At 41.7% G+C, this 19,954-nt stretch overlaps 1 protein-coding gene across 9 annotated transcripts in view; it reads left to right on the top strand.

The window, feature by feature from the left end:
• The first annotated feature begins 645 nt into the window (after positions 1-645).
• LOC118357545 (vesicle transport through interaction with t-SNAREs homolog 1A-like) overlaps positions 646-19,954 on the top strand; it is a 169,716-nt gene continuing 150,407 nt past the window's right edge. For 4 of the 9 annotated variants that reach the window (XM_035734743.2, XM_035734744.2, XM_052478321.1 and 1 more), the window contains exons 1-3: positions 648-849; positions 7,649-7,707; positions 8,612-8,722. In XM_035734743.2, coding sequence (XP_035590636.1) covers positions 756-849; positions 7,649-7,707; positions 8,612-8,722 — 264 coding nt within the window. In that variant the 5' untranslated portion in view covers positions 648-755. Of the gene's footprint in view, positions 850-7,648; positions 7,708-8,611; positions 8,723-19,954 lie in introns of all 9 variants that reach the window. The other 5 variants (XM_052478323.1, XM_052478322.1, XM_035734745.2 and 2 more) reach the window with 3 other exon arrangements.

Genomic DNA, 19,954 nt, shown 5'->3' on the forward strand with positions numbered 1-19,954 from the left:
CTTCTTATCTCAAGACGTGTTTTTCAATGCTGACCTGCCCATACAGTTAGTTTTAGCTAGCTACATTCTATTTAGCTAATTCAACACAGATAGGTGAAATATACACTCGAGTCAAACTGTGTTCCCTATAACAACAACATAATATATATTCGTTAAATAAATTATTGAAGTAGCTTAAAAAGGCAACTTTACATCGTTCGTGGTGGTTACAGATACAAGTCGCAGAGAGATGACGTTGGAAAATTGAGGGGACGTGGTATTTCACAAGACGCACAGCTCCCTCTGGTGTTGCTTATTGGAATAGGACATTATTTGGGTAGGTATGGATGATGTGTAATTTTTTATATTTTTTAAACAAAATGTGGGATTAGTAAAGATTATAAATGTGTATGTCTATTTAAAATTGTAGCAACATTCTTTATTCTTTAAAAATGTGCTATGTCCTCTTAAAAACAAATGTTTTCTATTTCAATGTGATAAAGCTGTAAATAAATGTTTAATTCATAAACTGTAGCTAATACGATGTCTTTAATTTCTAAATACGATTATGTTTTTTTTCTATCCCCGCAGAGTGAAAGTTTCGACAGTTCACATTGGAAGAACCAATTAATTAACAGTTGCTGTTTTCTTACCGGGTAAAATGTGTTGTAACCCAACACGGAAGTGACGGCTCGCATTCGCAGAAAGCGTTGTTTTGCTTCATCTTCAGCTAACTTTCAGCCAAGTAGACACCTCTTTCACACTCAAACTTCAAAATGTCTTCAGACTTTGAAGCCTACGAACAGGACTTTGGAACCCTGACAGCAGAAATAACAAACAAAATTGGAAGGATTCCCAAATTAGGTGGAAGTAAGTCACGTTAAGCTCTATTTACTGGTTTGACTATAGTAGTTAGCTAGCTTTCAAGCTGTCATCTCAGACAGGGTTTAGTTATAAATATCTTTGCTATAATGTCAACAAATTAATATTGCAGCTAGCTAGTTAGTTTCACATGACACGTATTTTACGAAAATGTCATTATATTCACTTTGTGTTAGTGAAATAAGGACGTTACCTATCCAGCTAGCTTGCTAACTATCCTAGTAACTGCCAATCCTAAAAGCAGGACAACCTATGGACATTGCACCAAGATTCAATCTCCCTTCAGGAACATATCTAAACTTTAACAACTACGTTGTACTTGTCAGCACAGCATCTGAATGGTCAGGACCCACAGTACCAGTCAAAAGTTTGGACACACCTACTCATTCCAGTTTTTGTCTTTTATATTTACTATTTTCTACATTTTAGAATAATGGTGAAGACCCACTAACTATGAAATAACACATTTAGTAACCACAATAGTGTTAAACAAATCAAAATATATTTGAGATTCTTCAAAGTAGCCACCCTTTGCCTTGACAGCTTTTCACACTCTTGGCATTCTCTCAACCAGCTTCATGATGTTGTCACCAGGAATGCTTTTCAATTAACAGGTGTGGTTGTTAATTTGTGGAATTTCTTTCCTTAATGCATTTGAGACAATCAGTTGGGTTGTGACAAGGTGGTGTTGGTATACAGAAGACGGCCCTATTTGGTCAAATACAAAGTTCATATTAGGGCAACCACAGCTCAAATACAGCAAAGAGAAACGAAAGTCCATCATTACTTTAAGACATGAAGGACAGTCAATGTGGAACATTTCAAGAACTTTGAAAGTGCAGTTGCAAAAACCATCAGTGCTATGATGAAATTGGCTCTCATGAGGAAAGGAAGACTCTTTTTAGAGGATAAGGATAAGAGGATAAGTTCATTAGTTACCATCCTCAGACATTTCAGCCCAAATAAATGCTTCAGAGTTGAAGTAACACACATCTCAACATCAGCTGTTCAGAGGAGACTGTGTGAATCAAACCTTCATGGTTGAATTGCTGTGAAGAAACGACTACTAAAGGACACCAATAATAAGAGACTTGTTTGGGCCAAGAAACCCGAGCAATGGACATTTTGACCGGTGGAATTCTGTCCTTTGGTCTGAGTACAAAATTGAGGTTTTTGGTTCCAACCGCCATGTTTTTTTTTGTGAGACGTAGAGTAGGTGAACAGATGATCTCTGCATGTGTAGTTCCCACTGTGAAGCATTTTGGGCTCCCGAGTGGCGCAGTAGTCTATGACACTGCATCTCAGTGCAAGAGGCGTCACTGCAGTACCGAGTAGGCCATCATTGTAAATTCAAATTTATTCTTAACTGACTTGACCAGTTAAATAAACACATTTGAGGAGGTCTGATGGTGTGGTGGTGCATTGGTGGTGAAACTGCCAGTGATTTATTTTGAATTCACGGCATACTCAACCAGCATGGCTACCACCGCATTCTGCTACACTATCTGATACACCTTCCCATCTGGTTTGCACATAGGTCTACTATCATTTGTTTTTTGACAGGACAATGGCCCAACACACCTCCAGGCTGTGTAAGGGCTATTTGACCAAGAAGAGGTTTGATAGAGGACTGCATCAGATGACCTGCTGCAGTTCTTTATTATGAGCCCAAATTGTGAATGCTCACTGTAGATAAACAGATAAACATGATATAGGCCTGGCCTAGCTTAACTCTCCTTGTGCAATTGTCTTACTTCTGTTGCTGATAGCTGATTAGACTATTCTTCAGAGGATGACTAATTATTCCAAGGTCCATGTACACCTCGCTAGACTGCTTGTCCCTCTGCCACGGATGGGCACCTTTCCTTACAAGAAAAGTGAGGGTGACTCAACTGAAGGGGAATGGGTCTAAGAAGAGGACATTTGGTATCAATGCTAGGGGTGGCACAATTACCGTATAACTGGGTAACCGATAGTTTGGATGAAGACCATGAAAATAAAATAGCTGGTGAAAAGTTTTCCCCAAAAAGTAGTATTTTATTTTTTTGGTGTGGTACAAACAGCTGACTGAAGGCGGGACGGCCTGTCATTCATGCGGGTTGAGTCCGTTTCTGCCCGAACGTGGACTCTCAACAATGTGATTAAAATTGTTTGCTCCTTGCTGAAACAAGCAAACGAGCCCCCCTCCTCCCCGGTCCCCCCCAATATAGCAGAAGCACACATACAATGGGCTTTGACATGTCTGTGGTTTTCCTGCAAAATGTGGCTACTTTGAAAATAATGCCACGTGTGAAATTGTATTGGTTGCAGGGTATTGGGATACTTCTAAATATCACTGCGGCCACCATGGCAAAAAAAAAAACTATTAATTTCACTAATCCCACTGATAAGGGAGGGGCGTGTGTGTGTGTTTGTTGAGAGAGCGTAGCTGAGTGAGTGAGAGGAGAGCAGTGGTAGAACGTGGGAAATTCTTGACAAGCAATGGTGTAGTGGAGGTTCTTACATAGGGACACTCTAAGTCAATCTTAAATTAATCATTGTTTATTGTCAGTGCGTTGGGAGAGATTCCAACCAACTCAATTCACCATAGTACACATGTCAATCAGGAACTCTCCCTGGGCAGTCCCAGTAGTTGTCTTATATACAGCTATATACAGACAAGTTATATTTGCGTGATTTAGCATAATTAGTGAAATATTACTGTTTTGTTTCATTCATGTGACAGACCAATACCTCACGAGGCTTCTTCTCTCTAAGCTGAGACGTTGAAACTGAGATATCTTTTGTTCGTTTTCAAAACAAGGTCTGGGCGTACTGCCAAATTGCAGCTACTGACAGTGAGGAATTGTACAGTCAGCCTCTTGCATGAACACAGAAATTAGTTGTAAGAAAAGCACAAACATTCAAATTCAAACGCTAACAGTTTACCCACCTTTTGCAAAAAAGAAAATGCAAAATGCAAAAAAATGCATTGTGACCAGCAATCGATCGGAGTTGTACAATGAACTAACAGCACTAGCTCGCTACATTCTTCTCTATCATGTGGCAACTCCTCTCTTGCTGTGCTACATTTTTTTTCAGGCTTTGTGGATGGGTTTTAAGGGGTTATTGGACAGGAAATTTTAGAGTTATCTGGTAACCCTGTTATAGGTACACTCTCAATTTCCGCCAGTCCACCCATTATGCCGTCATTGATTTTAATGGGGACGCCCATTCTATTTCAATGACAGCACATGCAGTCAGCAGAGGAGTTTTTCTTTGCTAATCGAATGCTTATTACGGTGACCGGGGTGAACATTCAAAGATCCATGACTCTCACAGCCCTAATCAATACAGTTATGCATGAGTAAAGATGGCGCTGCAGTGGATAGCAGCTATTTTGTGTTTGTTTTGGTATTTTATTCTGATCTTTTGTACGTAAGGTGCATTCGGAAACTATTCAGACCCCTTAACTGTTTGTTACGTTCGTGTTATTCTGAAACAGTTTCCCCTCATCAATCTACACACCCCATAATGACAAAGCAAAAACGGGTTTTTAGACATTTTTGAAAATGTATTAAAAAATAACTGAAATAAAAATGTACATATGTTTTCAGATCCTTTACTCAGTACTTTTGAAGCACCTTTGGCAGCGATTACAGCCTCAAGTCTTTCTGGATATGACGTTACAAGCTTGGTGCGCCTGTATTTGGGGAGTTTCTCCCATTATTCTCTGCAGATCCTCTCAAGCTCTATTAGGTTGGATGGGGAGCGTTGCTGCACAGCTATTTTCAGGTCTCTCCAGATATGTTCGATTGGGTTCTAGACTGGGCTCTGGCTAGGCCTCTCAAGGACATTGAGACTTGTCCCGAAGCCACTCTTGCGTTGTCTTGACTGTGTGCTTAGGGTTGTTGTCCTGTTGGAAGGTGAACCTTTGCCCCAGTCTGAGAACCTGCTCCAGAGCCCTCAGGACTTCATCAAAGATCTCTATGAACTTTGTGTCCGTCTGGCCACTCTACCATAAAGTCATAATTGGTGAAGTGCTGTAGAGATGGTTGTCTTTCTGGAAGGTTCTCCCGTCTCCACAGAGGAAATCTGGAGCTCTGTCAGGAGTTCTTGTTCACCTCCCTGACCAAGGCCATTCTCCCCGATTGCTCAGTTTGTTCGGGCGGCCAGATCTGTGCCTCAACACAATCCTGTCTCGGAGCTCTACGGACAATTTCTTTGACATAATTGCTCTGGAAGTTCTGCTTACTCCAGGCCTGACCCTAATCCCATGTACTCGAAAAGAGAGGTAGCCGAGCTGGCATCCTGACGAGACTTAAATTTAAATGACTATGGTAAAGTGATGTGTGCATATGTATTCACTCCCTTTGCTATGAAGCCCCTAAATAAGATCTGGTGCAACAAATTACCTCCAGAAGTCACATAATTAGTTACATTGCACACAGGTGGACTTTGGAAAGGGCCTGTAAGCATCTCATTGTTTGTCTACACATGTTAATGAAGCATGTGGCAAAAAATGTGCAATCTACTTATATTGCAAACTTTTCTGTCACAGTCCCCGTTTTTAATAATTTCACCTTTTTTGGAATTCCCTCCAGGCTAACTGAAACCAATAGAGACTTGAGAGCCTAAAATCGTGTACCATGACTGTAAATGTACCTGTTCTGGTCTAATTGTTAAGTGAACACTTTATTTGCAAACCAAAGGCTGTCTACCGATTCATGGGGCAGAGGTTCACCCACTGAACGTTTTCCTTTCCTTAGCTCATCTTTTTTGAAGGTCTATTGCTTGTTTATTTTGCTATGCTCTAACTGATGGGAATTTTCATCTGATTTGAATGGTCAATGTTTTGAATTGGCTTCTTGGCAGAAACAATGCATCTTTCACAGTGTAATTTCGCCATGTTTCCCACCACCCTATGTGGCGCGTGTTAAAATAAGCCTCTACAAATACGAACAAAGGCGGAAGCCCATCACACCCAGTGGTAATTGTTCCGTGTCCTCTTCTCCTACCAGAACAGTTTGCACTTGAATTTCAATTCCATTCCTACTCACGAAGACCATTTCTCATTTCTTTTTCTCCCCCTCGAGTGCCTGAATTGTGCCCATTGGCTGACAGCCCTCCGTTTCATATGTCGACAATAGTTTTGACAAAGACCTTTTGTTGCCGCTGCTGGATGTCACATATGTACAATTACTGATAATGGTTGTGGCATGCTAAGAAACGTCCTTGACGGTGTCTTGGCCAAGCCTTCAGCATTCACGCGAGAATCAAATGGATGATGTGTTTTTTTGTTTTGCTTCGTTTCCGTCTGGAAAAACTTGGGATTGAGTTTTGAATAAGAATACAATACAATGTAATGCAAGGTCTAGTTCCATTAAACATAAATGTTTAGTTTTTTTTCTCCCTTAAGAGTGTTTATGGAAAGCTGAAGGCCTGTCAGTCACTAGCGATTAAATATTGAGCAGAGATGAAGAGGCTCTCCGAGCTCCAACTTTTTTTTTGCTTTGCTGCTGCATTTTCCAAAACTACTCGTCGGTCTGCGGTACTCATAGTAAATTGCCATGTATATTTCAGGCTCCTCTTTGCCATGTACAGTGCCTGGCGCGGTCTATACCTTATCTTGTGGAGAATCGCCTCTGGCTGTTTACTTGTGTAGGCTGTGAGGTTGTACATAGGTTTTAAAAATGGATTTGATGACTGGCAAAGGGCAGTGCAGACCCATAGGGCAAACATTTTTTTAAAATCTTTACTTGGTTTTCACACTGTTATGTTCCATCACTGATAGGCTAGCCTTGTGGATTGCTTTTGAGCTGGAAGTTCTTTGGAAGTCTGGGCCCCACTTTTCAATTATTGAAAATATGGCCAATTTAGGTCTAGCCTATTTAACAAACTTTGTTACCACAGCAGGCCCGGGTCTTTATAATGATCCTTGACTTTTTAGATGTTGTTTTCAACTCTGGGCCATCAAAGTATCAGTTTACTTTGAAAAAGCAAATATATGTCCGGAATGGAGAATATTAGGAATATTTAACTGCTGCTGTTGTGGATGGGTGCGAGTTCTCGATTCGTATTAGATTGCTCGAAATGTACAAATGCAACTATTGAGCAGGTTACATTTTATAAGCACTGACCGAATGTGAAACACGAAGATTTTGTTTGTGGAGTTTATCAAATGCAGTGGAAATATTTAGTGTTCAGTTGTGTATCAGAACCAGTAATTGGAAAAAACCGAAAGCATTCAGCAAACTTTTTCTGTCTTCAGACCCATTTCACGCTAACATGCGAGTCAACAAAATTATTTTATGTAGCATGTACTCGAACATAGAAATGATGTCTAATACCCATCTCTATTTGCCACAAAACAGAATTAGTTAGCCAGAATTTTGAGATCACACAATAATTTACAAGGTTCCACATTAAACTCGAGGCCAAATGAGCTTCAAGTAATGATGTGCAATAGATGCCACCAGGTGAGCATGGAGCATTTTAGTAATTCATTTGAGTAATTCTCAAAGTTAGAAAATTTGGCAGCCTAGTAAAGCTGACACCTCCTTTTCTTTTTTGAGTTGGCAAGAGGTGTCTCGTTGCTCCTCTATAAAAGCCAACAAAGGCCTTTTAAACATGGATAAACAAGAGACATCTAATCTGGATCGGCGTGTGGAGAGAATGTGTAAATATATCTTCAAATGCATTCTGGTGTGTGTTGTTATCTCTCCCCCCGTTGCGGGGGAGTTGGGTTGTCATAAAGCACTGCTCCTCTTGTCGACTGATCAATATGTTGCTACTGTTTCCCTTTCAGAGGAGAAGACACAGCTGGTTCTAAATGTCGACAAACAGCTTGAAGAAGTCAGAGAATTGGTACGTCTTTGATCAGTAATTTCCGCTCTTCCCATTTTCTAAATAATGAATTTGGAAAAGGAAACGAGACAATTTCACTGGCAAACGCAGACAATGACACCTGTGTAATCCTAACGGTGACTTGACACACAAGCACTTCACGTGGCGGATGGCTGCTCAGCGTGATAATGGCGTGATCACATTAATGATAATTCGCTTTTAAGTGACATACCGGTGACACATTTCAAGCAGTTATTTGGAAGGAGTCTTCACGTCATGTTTAAAAATATGAAGGAAGTGAACTAACGTGTAAATGCTAGACGTAGTTGTGTTATTATGTCGTCTTGATTAGGCTTCTCCAAATTCACCTCAGAAAGTCTTGTCTCTGTGTACTTCCTAATGTACTCTCTATTTAAAATGAAGGGTTTTCAAATGTTTTGTATCATTTATTTGCCAAACTGCCTTTCTGTCATAACTTTTTTTCATCATTGATGAATGACACGAAGAGGAGCAGTCAATGTTTCAACGAATCAATTCTGAAACAGATTAAAGTTCAGGCTGTTTTACAGGCGTTGATTTTAGTTCAGAATCTCTTGATGTTGATCAAAAGATTCTTGCGCAACACTATTTTTGGTATAATTTCATTACATTGTGTGTGTGTTTGTGTAAATATAAATGCATTTCAACACTCATTTAATTCACAGTGTAGTCACTACATACTAAACATATACATACTCAACAGTTTAGTGTGTGGTAAGTTCAGTTTAACAAGTCTCGTATTGTACATTTTTGTTTTGACATATTTCCAGAATAATGATAGAATAAGTACACAGTTTACATCTACGTTGTTGTAGCCATTTTAGCCAATATAATGTCTGTTTTAATCATTTAAATGGTGAAATAAATAGTTGATTGCTGGACCTAGATGGAGCAGATGGATCTGGAGGTGCGTGAGATCCCCATCCAGAGCAGAGGCATGTACCAGAGCAGACTGAAGAGCTACAAGGGGGAGATGGAGAAGCTGGAGAAAGACTTTGTGAGTACCCCACCTTACTGTAATACCTCATTCATCTTGGTATATAGCTACGCATACACACACAGTCTATACGAGTGCATAATGCCCTGTGGTATCCATAACGCAAATCCCAATTTACATGTTTAGTCTTCCCTCCAGCTGTAGAATAGGGTTAGTGATGCACTACAAGACCAAAAGTATGTGGACACCGTAAATTCCGAAATCATGGGCATTAATATAGAGTTGGTCCCCCCTTTGCTGCTTTAACAGCCTCCACTTTTCTGGGAAGGATTTACACTACATGTTCGAATATTGCTGCAGGGACTTGTTTTCATTCAGCCACAAGAGCATTAGTGAGGTTGGGCACTAATGTTAGGCGATTAGGCCTGGCTCGCAGTCGACATTCCAATTCATCCCAAAAGTGTTCGATGGGGGTGAGGTCAGGGCTCTGTGCATGCCAGTCAAGTTCTTCCACACCGATCTCAACAAACCATTTCTTTATGGACCTCGCTTTGTGCACAGGGGCATTGTCACACTGAAACATGAAAGGGCCTTGCCCAAACTGTTGCCACAAAGTTGGAAGCAGAGAATCGTCTAGAATGACATTGCGCATGGTGATCTTAGGCTTGTGTGCGGCTGCTCGGCTATGGAAACCCATTTCATGAAGCTCCCGACTAACAGTTATTGTGCTGATATTGCTTCCAGAGGCAGTTTGAACTCGGTCGTGAGTGTTTCAACCAAGGACAGACTATTTTTATGCACTAGGTGCTTCAGCACTCGGCGGTCCCATTCTGTGAGCTTGTGTGGCCTACCACTTCGCGGCTGAGCCATTTGTTGCTCCTAGACGTTTCCACTTCACAATAATGGCACTTACAGTTGACCGGGGCAGCTGTAGCAGTGCTTAAATTTGCCAAATTGTAACATGTACCCATAAAACTTCAATTAATGTCCCAGGTTTTATTTGCTTCAATCAATGAAGACAACCAGCGTATATTAGAGACAGCTTTCTATTTAAGCCAGGCGTCTATTTCCTTAATGTACACAGCTTTTACTCAATAAAATGTTCAATATACTACACTGTTTATAATGACCAGTATAAACATTTATGATAACAAATCCATCACAGATCAGACTTGCAAAGACTCACCCCGGTACCGATACTTGCGCACTCATCTTCTGCACATCTATCTCCCCCGTGTTTAATTTTCCATACTGTAATAATGTCGCCGTATTGGCGGCCTATTTATTGCCTGACCCCCCCCACACTTATCCAACCTCATTTGCACACACTGTATATAGACTTTCTCTAATGTATTATTGACTGTATGTTTGTTTATTCCATGTGTAACTCTGTGTCGCACTGCTTTGCTTTATCTTGGCCAGGTCGCAGTTGTAAATGAGAACTTGTTCTCAACTAGCCTACCTGGTTAAATAAAGGTAAAAAAAGATTAGGTTGCCTATCATTCGCTTCAGCACCATTCTCTCACTTGTTGCGCCTCCTTACACCTTGTATCCCCCCCCTCTCAGTTGCAGATAGACTGTGTTCGACGTTGCACAAACTAATAGCGAGTTTCAATATAATCTGCTAGCTAAATATGCTAACGAGCGCAAACAGAATTACAAATATAGGTAGTGGCTACCGAAATGTCATTTTTGGTGAGTTTGGACGAGAGACGTGCAAATGAACAGTTTTGACGCATGCCTGTCTGAAGGAGGAAGAGAACTGGCTCTAAAGCAGCATGTGTACATGCTGCGTCTGTGTGGAGTCGCTAGGACAATGTTCCTGCTTTCTCTGCTCAGAGAATAGGGGTGAGGAGCAGACAGGCAAGAACGGAGAGGAGAAAAAATGAACGCAAGGAAATCAAGATGGCAGCTGTACAGAACTCATCCAAAGCACTTTGACTTCTCAAATACGTCAGAAAGCTATCATCATCATGATGCCCCATCTCCTTATTAATTCAACCACTTACCTAGTTAACTAGCAAGTTAAACCAAATGCACAGCTGGACTCACAAGCTCCGGCTTTCTACCATTATGCTTTTTAGAAATAAACACGTGACTGTTTCAACTGTTCTGGGAAACTACGATAAGCTTCATAATGTACACTGAGCAAAAATATAAATGCATGTAAAGTGTTGTTCCAATGTTTCATGAGCTGAAATAAATGATACCAGAAAGCTTATTTCTCTCAAATTGTGTGCACAAATATGTTTATATCCCTGTTCGTAAGCATTTCTCCTATGCCAAGACAAACCATCCACCTGACAGGTGTAGCATATTAAGAATCTGACTAAACAGCAGGATCATGACACAAGTGCACATTGTGCTGGGGACAATAGAAGGCCACTCTAAAATGTGCAGTTTTGTCCTACAACACAATGCCACAGATGTCAAGTTTTGAGGAAGCATTCAATTGGCATGCTGACTGCAGGAACGTCCCACAGAGCTGTTGCCAGATAATTGAATGGTCATTTCTCTACTATAAGCCGCCTCCAACGTTTTCGAGAATATTTTAGTACGTCCAACTGTTGACCATGTGTAACCATGCCATCCTAGGACCACTACATCTGGTTTCTTCATCTGCGGGATTGTCTTGAGACCAGCCACCCAGAGAGCTGATGAAACTGTGGGTTTGCACAACTGAAGAATTTCTGTACAAACTGTCAGAAACAGTCTCAGGGAAGCTCATCTGTGTGCTTGTCGTCCTCACCAGGGTGTTGATCTGACTGCAATTTCGGCTTCGGTGGGCAAATGCTCACCTTCGATGTCCACTGGCACACTGGAGAAGTTTGCTCTTCACGGCTGAAACCCGGTTTCAACTGTACCGGGCAGTTGGCAGTATGGTGTTGTGTGGGCAAGCGGTTTGCTGATGTCAATGTTGTGAACAGAGTGCCCCATGGAGTTATGGTATGGGAAGGCATAAGCTAAGGACAACAAACACAATTTGCATTTTTATTGATGGCAATTTGAATTCACAGAGATACCGTGACGAGATCCTGAGGCCCATTGTCGTGCCATTAATCCATCACCATCACTTCATGTTTCAGCATGATAATGCATGGTACCATGTCACAAGGATCTGTACACAATTCCTGGACTCTGAAAATGTCCCAGTTCTTCCATGGCCTGCACACTCACCAGACATGTCACCCATTGAGCATAATTGGGATGCTCTGGATCGGCAGCGTGTTCCAGTTCCCGCCAATATCCAGCAATGTTGCACAACCATTGAAGGGAAGTGGGACAACATGCCACACGCCACAATCAAAAGCCTGATCAACTCTAGGTGAAGGAGATGTTGTGCAGCATGGTGGTCACCAGATACTGACTGGTTTTCTTATCCACGTTTCTACTTAAAAATAAATATATATATATATATATCTATCTATCTGTGACCAACAGATGCATATCTGAAATGTGTCATGTGAAATCCATTGATTAGGGCCTAATTAATTAATTTCAATTGACTAATTTCCGTATATGAACTGTAACTCACTCAGTAAAATCTTTGAAATTGTTGCGTTTTCTATTTTTGCTCAATTTAAAATCTTGTCACCGGTGAATTTAAGAACACAATCTGCTTTCACTCCTAATGTATTGCTCAAGTTGACTGCAGGCATTAATTTAAGTGGCAAAAAATATGAACATTTGTTGAAAAACTTAAAAGAAAGAGTTTTGAACATATTGACTGTCTTGAAAACCCATCCAGTCGATTTATTTCTTCTCCAAATGATCCGGTATACCACCCAAGCCTAATTTCCCTCCAGACAAACGTTGAATACTAAAGTGAGACCATGAGATCTTGTTGGTACTTGAGCCGACCATGTCGAACCACAACGTCTCATCCAAGGAAATGATGTCGCTCTCCTTTATCTTCTTCTGCTCAATATTTACAGTAGTCACTGAAGATCACTCGTAACCAGTTCATTCAGACCCGTTGTTTGTTTGAAACAGGTGTTTATTTGCTCAAATGTGTGCCGATGCCCGGCTATCAAAAGGGACAGGTGGCTATTTCAGACATTTAATTGAAGTTTATTGTGTGTGTGTGTGTGTGTGTGTGTGTGTGTGTGTGTGTGTGTACAGGAAGTGAATTCAGGAACTTGCACATTCATTATGAATAGGCCAAGTTGTGAGCATACTTACACCTTCTCACAAACGCTCACACTTTCTCAAAAAGACACACGCGCACCACACTCGGACTGAAACTGAAGGTCAGTGGCTTGTCCACTGTGGATCTTTTATTTTATTTTTTTCTCCGCTCTCTCCGTTTTTGAAAGCCCAAGTATCATCCATAGAGAGCAGGCTTGTGTCGATGCTACAGAACATGGCCTTGGTTAGTAATTCATAAACCGCAACCTGTCTGTCTCGAACCCCATCCGACGCATATGAAACCTTTAATGAGGAGCCAAGTGTTTTAACTTTAACTCGTATTTTAGGCTCACTGTTTTACTTTCTGAACATTACTCCCATTAGATGCAAGTATTGTATGAGGGTGCCCTCTTGGCCCCCTAAATCAAGGTTAAGATCCCCAGGTTTACATTTGGGGATTGTGTTGCTTTGTGTACGGTTCTTCCGAACGCCCTCAGCTTCCTTGTGGTTTCATTTAACTGTGCAACTTCTGTCCGGATCGTTCCTCTTGATACTTGTGAGGATATTTAGCCTTTCATTTTCCAAGAGGTGGATTTCAAATGTGAAACTGAACAGGAGGCGTATGCTTTGCTGTTTGCAATTGCTTCTTGGTAAAAGCACCTACCAAACACGATCCGAAGTATTAAACAAACAAGCACGCAGAACTGAGAAATATCAGGTGCTAGTGATCTGTTGCTCTGCTTCTGAAAGTCTGGTCGCTCTCAGATCACAGAAGAGATCTCCAGTCTTTTGAGAGGGCTCGCTTTCCTCGCCGTGGGCATTTTAATTGGCTGATGATTAATCTTTAGCTTCTCTCTCGACACTAGCCGTGGTTAATTATCAAGCAATTAGCACCTGCTGTGTCGGATATTACGGCTAATTCGCAGTCCTCAGTTTTTTGTTGTCTGTTATGCTCTTTTGAGCATGTGCTATTAGATGCGAGGAGACCCCTTTTTTTGTCACCTTTTTATAGCCAACATTCTCATACGTTAAGTGTGAAGGACAAGAGAGTAAGTCTAGGTCAGTGGATTCCAAATTGTTCTTAGTCACATACCCTTAAGACAAAAAATCTATAGGCCTAGTCACATACCCTTCTCACAAGAATATATAGGGCCTAGTCACATACCCTTCTCACAAGAATATATAGGGCCTAGTCACATTCCCTTCTCACAAGAATATATAGGGCCTAGTCACATACCCTTCTCACAAAAATATATAGGCCTAGTCACATACCCTTATCACAAAAATATATAGGCCTAGTCACATACCCTTATCACAAGAATATATAGGCCTAGTCACATACCCTTATCACAAGAATATATAGGGCCTAGTCACATACCCTTCTCACAAGAATATATAGGCCTAGTCACATACCCTTCTCACAAGAATATATTAGGCCTAGTCACATACCCTTCTCACAAGAATATATAGGGCCTAGTCACATACCCTTCTCACAAGAATATATAGGGCCTAGTCACATACCCTTCTCACAAGAATATATAGGGCCTAGTCACATACCCTTCTCACAAGAATATATAGGGCCTAGTCACATACCCTTCTCACAAGAATATATAGGGCCTAGTCACATACCCTTCTCACAAGAATATATATAGGGCCTAGTCACATACCCTTCTCACAAGAATATATAGGGCCTAGTCACATACCCTTCTCACAAGAATATATAGGGCCTAGTCACATACCCTTCTCACAAGAATATATAGGGCCTAGTCACATACCCTTCTCACAAGAATATATAGGGCCTAGTCACATACCCTTCTCACAAGAATATATAGGGCCTAGTCACATACCCTTCTCACAAGAATATATAGGGCCTAGTCACATACCCTTCTCACAAGAATATATAGGGCCTAGTCACATACCCTTCTCACAAGAATATATAGGGCCTAGTCACATTCCCTTCTCACAAGAATATATAGGGCCTAGTCACATTCCCTTCTCACAAGAATATATAGGGCCTAGTCACATACCCTTCTCACAAGAATATATAGGGCCTAGTCACATACCCTTCTCACAAGAATATATAGGCCTAGTCACATACCCTTCTCACAAGAATATATAGGGCCTAGTCACACCCTTCTCACAAGAATATATAGGGCCTAGTCACATACCCTTCTCACAAGAATATATAGGGCCTAGTCACACCCTTCTCACAAGAATATATAGGGCCTAGTCACATACCCTTCTCACAAGAATATATAGGGCCTAGTCACATACCCTTCTCACAAGAATATATAGGGCCTAGTCACATACCCTTCTCACAAAAAAAGATGTGTGAAACAACAATACTACAGTAAACGTTGGTTTGACAGTGGAGTCCAATTTAAGGGTGGCCTTACACCCAGCGCAACATTGTGTCATTTATGTGCTGTTTTTTATAATTGTGGATAAACTAGATCAAACCCATTTTTAGTATAGCTTTTCAACTTTGTGCACTTACTATTGGAGAGCTGTGTCCTCCCCAGCCTGTTTGAAACCCTGTTCTGTTGATAAAACAATCTGCTCTAAAAGTTAGTTTTTTTGGGGGGGTGCATTTGTAGCAGGATATCTCACTTTCACTCAGGCTCCATTTCTAGTTCCTGCTAAAGCTGACGAGTTCTCCCAAAGCTGGTGCTCCCACTTCAGATAAGCACAGGACACCCAGCTCTAAAGGGTGCCAGCCTGCAAAAAAAGGCCATCTCCTCTCTTTTTCATAAAAAAAGCAGTCTTTGTTGTGCTTCCCCTGGAAATAAAGGCCTCAACCTCTTCTCCCACTACTGGCTCCCTTGGGTGTCTTCCCCCTTCACCCCCCTCTCTCATCCTCTCATTCGCCTGCGGTTTGAAGTGTTCACGCCACCAGCATGCCAGATTGAGCCCCGTTCTTTTATGCCAGACTGGGGAAAGCCTGACCTCAATAACCTGGCCATTTTTCCAGACGGATGCTACATTTTTTTTTTAAAAAGAGCATACGTTATCAGACGGACATCCCGGAGGTGCATTTGCAATTTGTTTGCTGGTTGACAGCTTCATTTTGTTAATAGAGAGACAAGGGGTCTTAAAAGCCAGAGGACCCCTGCAGATGGGCCTTGCATCAGCCAAAGGGGATGCTGGCACAACCAACACCCCGCGTCCCCCCACACACACACAGACAAAAAAAACTGTTTGATAGAGGAGATGCGTTTAAGTCGGGGAAAGCAGAATGCCATGCCTCTTAGCGATGCCTTTGATCAATCAGAAGAGAGGCCTAATGGAGGCTTAATTTAATGAAACCTATTGGGTAAACAGACCCTCCATCTTCAAAGGTGCCGCCAAAGTCTTTTTCCACCATCGGGAGGCTATGTCCACAGACATCTGAGTCCCTCTAAATGCACTCGACATCTATTTTGGCTGAGCTCAGACTGCATGGACTGTAGGTGACAACTGAGAGATGGGCATAATACATTTATAAACTGTAGATATTTGAATGTTGAGCATAGTGTTTTCCCTTAAAGTGGCTATGATGTAAAATGCCTCAGTGGGTAGCCTATAAGCGGACCAATAGCAAGCTTGACAATGCTTGAGTGCCACATTTACAATACTTTAGGTTTGAGAATATACATTGAGAATGTAGATTTTAGACCTTTTTTGGGATTTCAGTGTGCCATATTGTCCAACTAGAACTAACTAGAGGAGCTGTCTTCCCTTTTTGCTGACACCAGATGGCGATGTTGCTCAAGGAATTCGGCCCTCTGAATTATCTGGTTGAGGTGATACTGATATTTTTCCTGGATATATGGAGACCTGCTAAACGAGCTTCTTATCACTGTGGTTGCCTCTGACCTTGTCTCTTCTGTGAAACTTGGGAGATAGAAGTCGAGAATAGTTTGTTGACTTGCAGGCCTTCTACTTAGAAGTACTTCGGACAGAACTGTGTGTTTGTTTGTGGATGTGTGCAAGTGAATTTTACCCCTTATGAAATTGTCAGTCCAAACTTTGAAAAATGCTATTTTCTGTTCTTAGAATGTCTGCTTTATATTTCGCCTTTTTAATTGTAAAATTAAAATGTGTAAGTTATATTACAGTAGTGAAATGGAAGGATTCTGGTTCAAATGGTAGGTGTCGTAAAAGTCATTAAATCTATTTTGGTTTACAAAATATCCATTTGTAAAGTTGACCTTGGTTGAACAACCGCTGTTAACAATTGTCAATTACACAATGAATCAGGCATTTTTCATACTAGAAAGTGTATTAATTAAGCGTCATAATACTTCACCTGTTTTTGTGAGGAAATGAAGAGATTTTCTTTTCAATGTTTACTAATCTTTTGATGTTTGTGCTGCGCTGCAGAGTTTGAACCATACATAAGTTCAACAGTCCCTTCACGGTGGATTTTACATTGAGGAGTCAAGACGATCTCGTTTTCTCGTCCAGTTTATGTCACTGGTCGAGCGTGACAAACACTTTTAAAAAAACATGATTTTTTTTAGGCTGAATGGCTTCAAGTCTCTATCCAGGGAGATAATTGATGTATGTCTGAAGCTTTTACGGAGTCAACCAGCCTTGAAATAATGAACAATTGAATCACCTGATACAGTCAGATGAATGGAATAAAAAGCGTTCTTCTGCACCGATCCCATCTGTGTAACAGCCTTTTTTTTCTTCATATTTCACCGTCTCTTAAGTGATTTATTAATGACCTTCAAGTGGAAATGTTAATAATTCAATGAAAATGTGTTCTATGTTAGGGAAACTATTGAATTCCGTACTTATGTAGTAAGCATCTTGGGCCCTTTTGTATATTCTGTAAAGGTCTGTACTGTCCATTGTGTATCAGTGAGCGTATTTCAGGACATCTCGATTGGTGTGATTGGACAGAATCAGGTCTGCCTGAAGTTACCCAGGGCTCTCCTCTGATATCTTGTATAAGGAGACATACGCTATAGGTTTATTTTACTTCAGTTCCAAACCAAGACAAAGGAACTGATCATGGACTGCAGTAAACACCAACCGAGAGCGTCAAGTTCCACATCAGTAAGGAATTATCATGTTCCACACACCAAGACAGTTGTGAAGAGGGCACGACAACACCTCTTCTCCCTCAGGAGGCTGAAAAGATTCGACATGCACCCTCAGACCCTCAAGGTTCTACAGCTGCACCATTGAGAGCATCCTGACTGGCTGCATCACCGCTTGGTATGGCAACTGCTTGGCATTTGACCGCAAGGTGCTACAGAAGGTAATGCGTACGGCCCAGTACATCACTGGGGCCGAGCTCCCAATCATCCAGGACCTCTATACCAGGCGGTGTCAGAGGAAGGCCTTAAAAATGTTAAGACTCCAGCCACCCAAGTCATAGACTGTTCTCTTTTGAAACCGCACGACAAGCGGTACCGATGCACCACGTCTGGAACCAACAGGACTCTGAACAACCCCCAAGCCAAGATACTAAATAGTTAGACGGGTAGCTATTGGTTAACTATCTGCATTGATTGATTTTGCACTAACTTTGACTCATCACATGTGCTGCCGCTACTGTTTATTATCTATCCTGGTGCCTTGCCACTTTATCCCTGCCTATGTATTAGCTCGTACCCCTGCACATCGAAAGGTAGGTACTGGTACCACATGTATATAGCCAAATTATCGTTACTCATTGTGTATTTATTCTTCATGTTATATAATTTTTCTATTCTTGTTTTTTCTTATCTGCATTGCTGGGAAGAGCCTGTAAGCTTTTCAATGTTAGTCTACACCTGTTCTTTACGAAGCATGTGACGGATAACTTTTGATTTGAAACATAGCAGCACTGAACTGTTTCTCTGAGATCATTCTTGATTTTTTATATATATATATATATATATATACTGCTCAAAAAAATAAAGGGAACACTTAAACAATACAATGTAACTCCAAGTCAATTACACTTCTGTGAAATCAAACTGTCCACTTAGGAAGCAACCCGTCAATAAATTGACAATAAATTTCACATGCTGTTGTGCAAATGGAATAGACAACCGGTGGAAATTATAGGCAATTAGCAAGACACCCCCAATAAAGGAGTGGTTCTGCAGGTGGTGACCAGACCACTTCTCAGTTCCTATGCTTCATGGCTAATGTTTTGGTCACTTTTGAATGCTGGCGGTGCTTTCACTCTAGTGGTAGCATGAGACGGAGTCTACAACCCACACAAGTGGCTCAGGTAGTGCAGCTCATCCAGGATGGAACATGAATGCGAGCTGTGGCAAGAAGGTTTGCTGTGTCTGTCAGCTTAGTGTCCAGAGCATGGAGGCGCTACCAGGAGACAGGCCAGTACATCAGGAGACGTGGAGGAGGCCGTAGGAGGGCAACAACCCAGCAGCAGGACCGCTACCTCCGCCTTTGTGCAAGGAGGAGCCCTGCCAGAGCCCTGCAAAATGACCTCCAGCAGGCCACAAATTTGTTATTTATTTTTATTTAACCTTTATTTAACTAGGCAAGTCAGTTAAGAACAAATTCTTATTTTCAATGACGGCCTAGGAACAGTGGGTAAACTGCCTGTTCAGGGGCAGAACGACAGATTTGTACCTTGTCAACTCGGGGGTTTGAACTTGCAACCTTCCGGTTACTAGTCCAACGCTCTAACCACTAGGCTACCCTGCCGCCGCATGTGTGCATGTGTCTGCTCAAACGGTCAGAAACAGACTCCATGAGGGTGGTATGAGGGCCTGACGTCCACAGGTGGGGGTTGTGCTTACAGCCCAACACCGTGCAGGACGTTTGGCATTTGCCAGAGAACACCAAGATTGGCAAATTCGCCACTGGCGCCATGTGCTCTTCACAGATGAAAGCAGGTTCACACTGAGCACATGTGACAGTCTGGAGACGCCGTGGAGAACGTTCTGCTGCCTGCAACATCCTCCAGCATGACCGGTTTGGCGGTGGGTCAGTCATGGTGTGGGGTGGCATTTCTTTGGGGGGCCGCACAGCCCTCCATGTGCTCGCCAGAGGTAGCCTGACTGCAATTAGGTACCGAGATGAGATCCTCAGACCCCTTGTGAGACCATATGCTGGTGCGGTTGGCCCTGGGTTCCTCCTAATGCAAGACAATGCTGGACCTCATGTGGCTGGAGTGTGTCAGCAGTTCCTGCAAGAGGAAGGCATTGATGCTAT

Source organism: Oncorhynchus keta, chromosome 24, assembly GCF_023373465.1.
Source record: "Oncorhynchus keta strain PuntledgeMale-10-30-2019 chromosome 24, Oket_V2, whole genome shotgun sequence".
Lineage (NCBI taxonomy): Eukaryota > Metazoa > Chordata > Actinopteri > Salmoniformes > Salmonidae > Oncorhynchus > Oncorhynchus keta.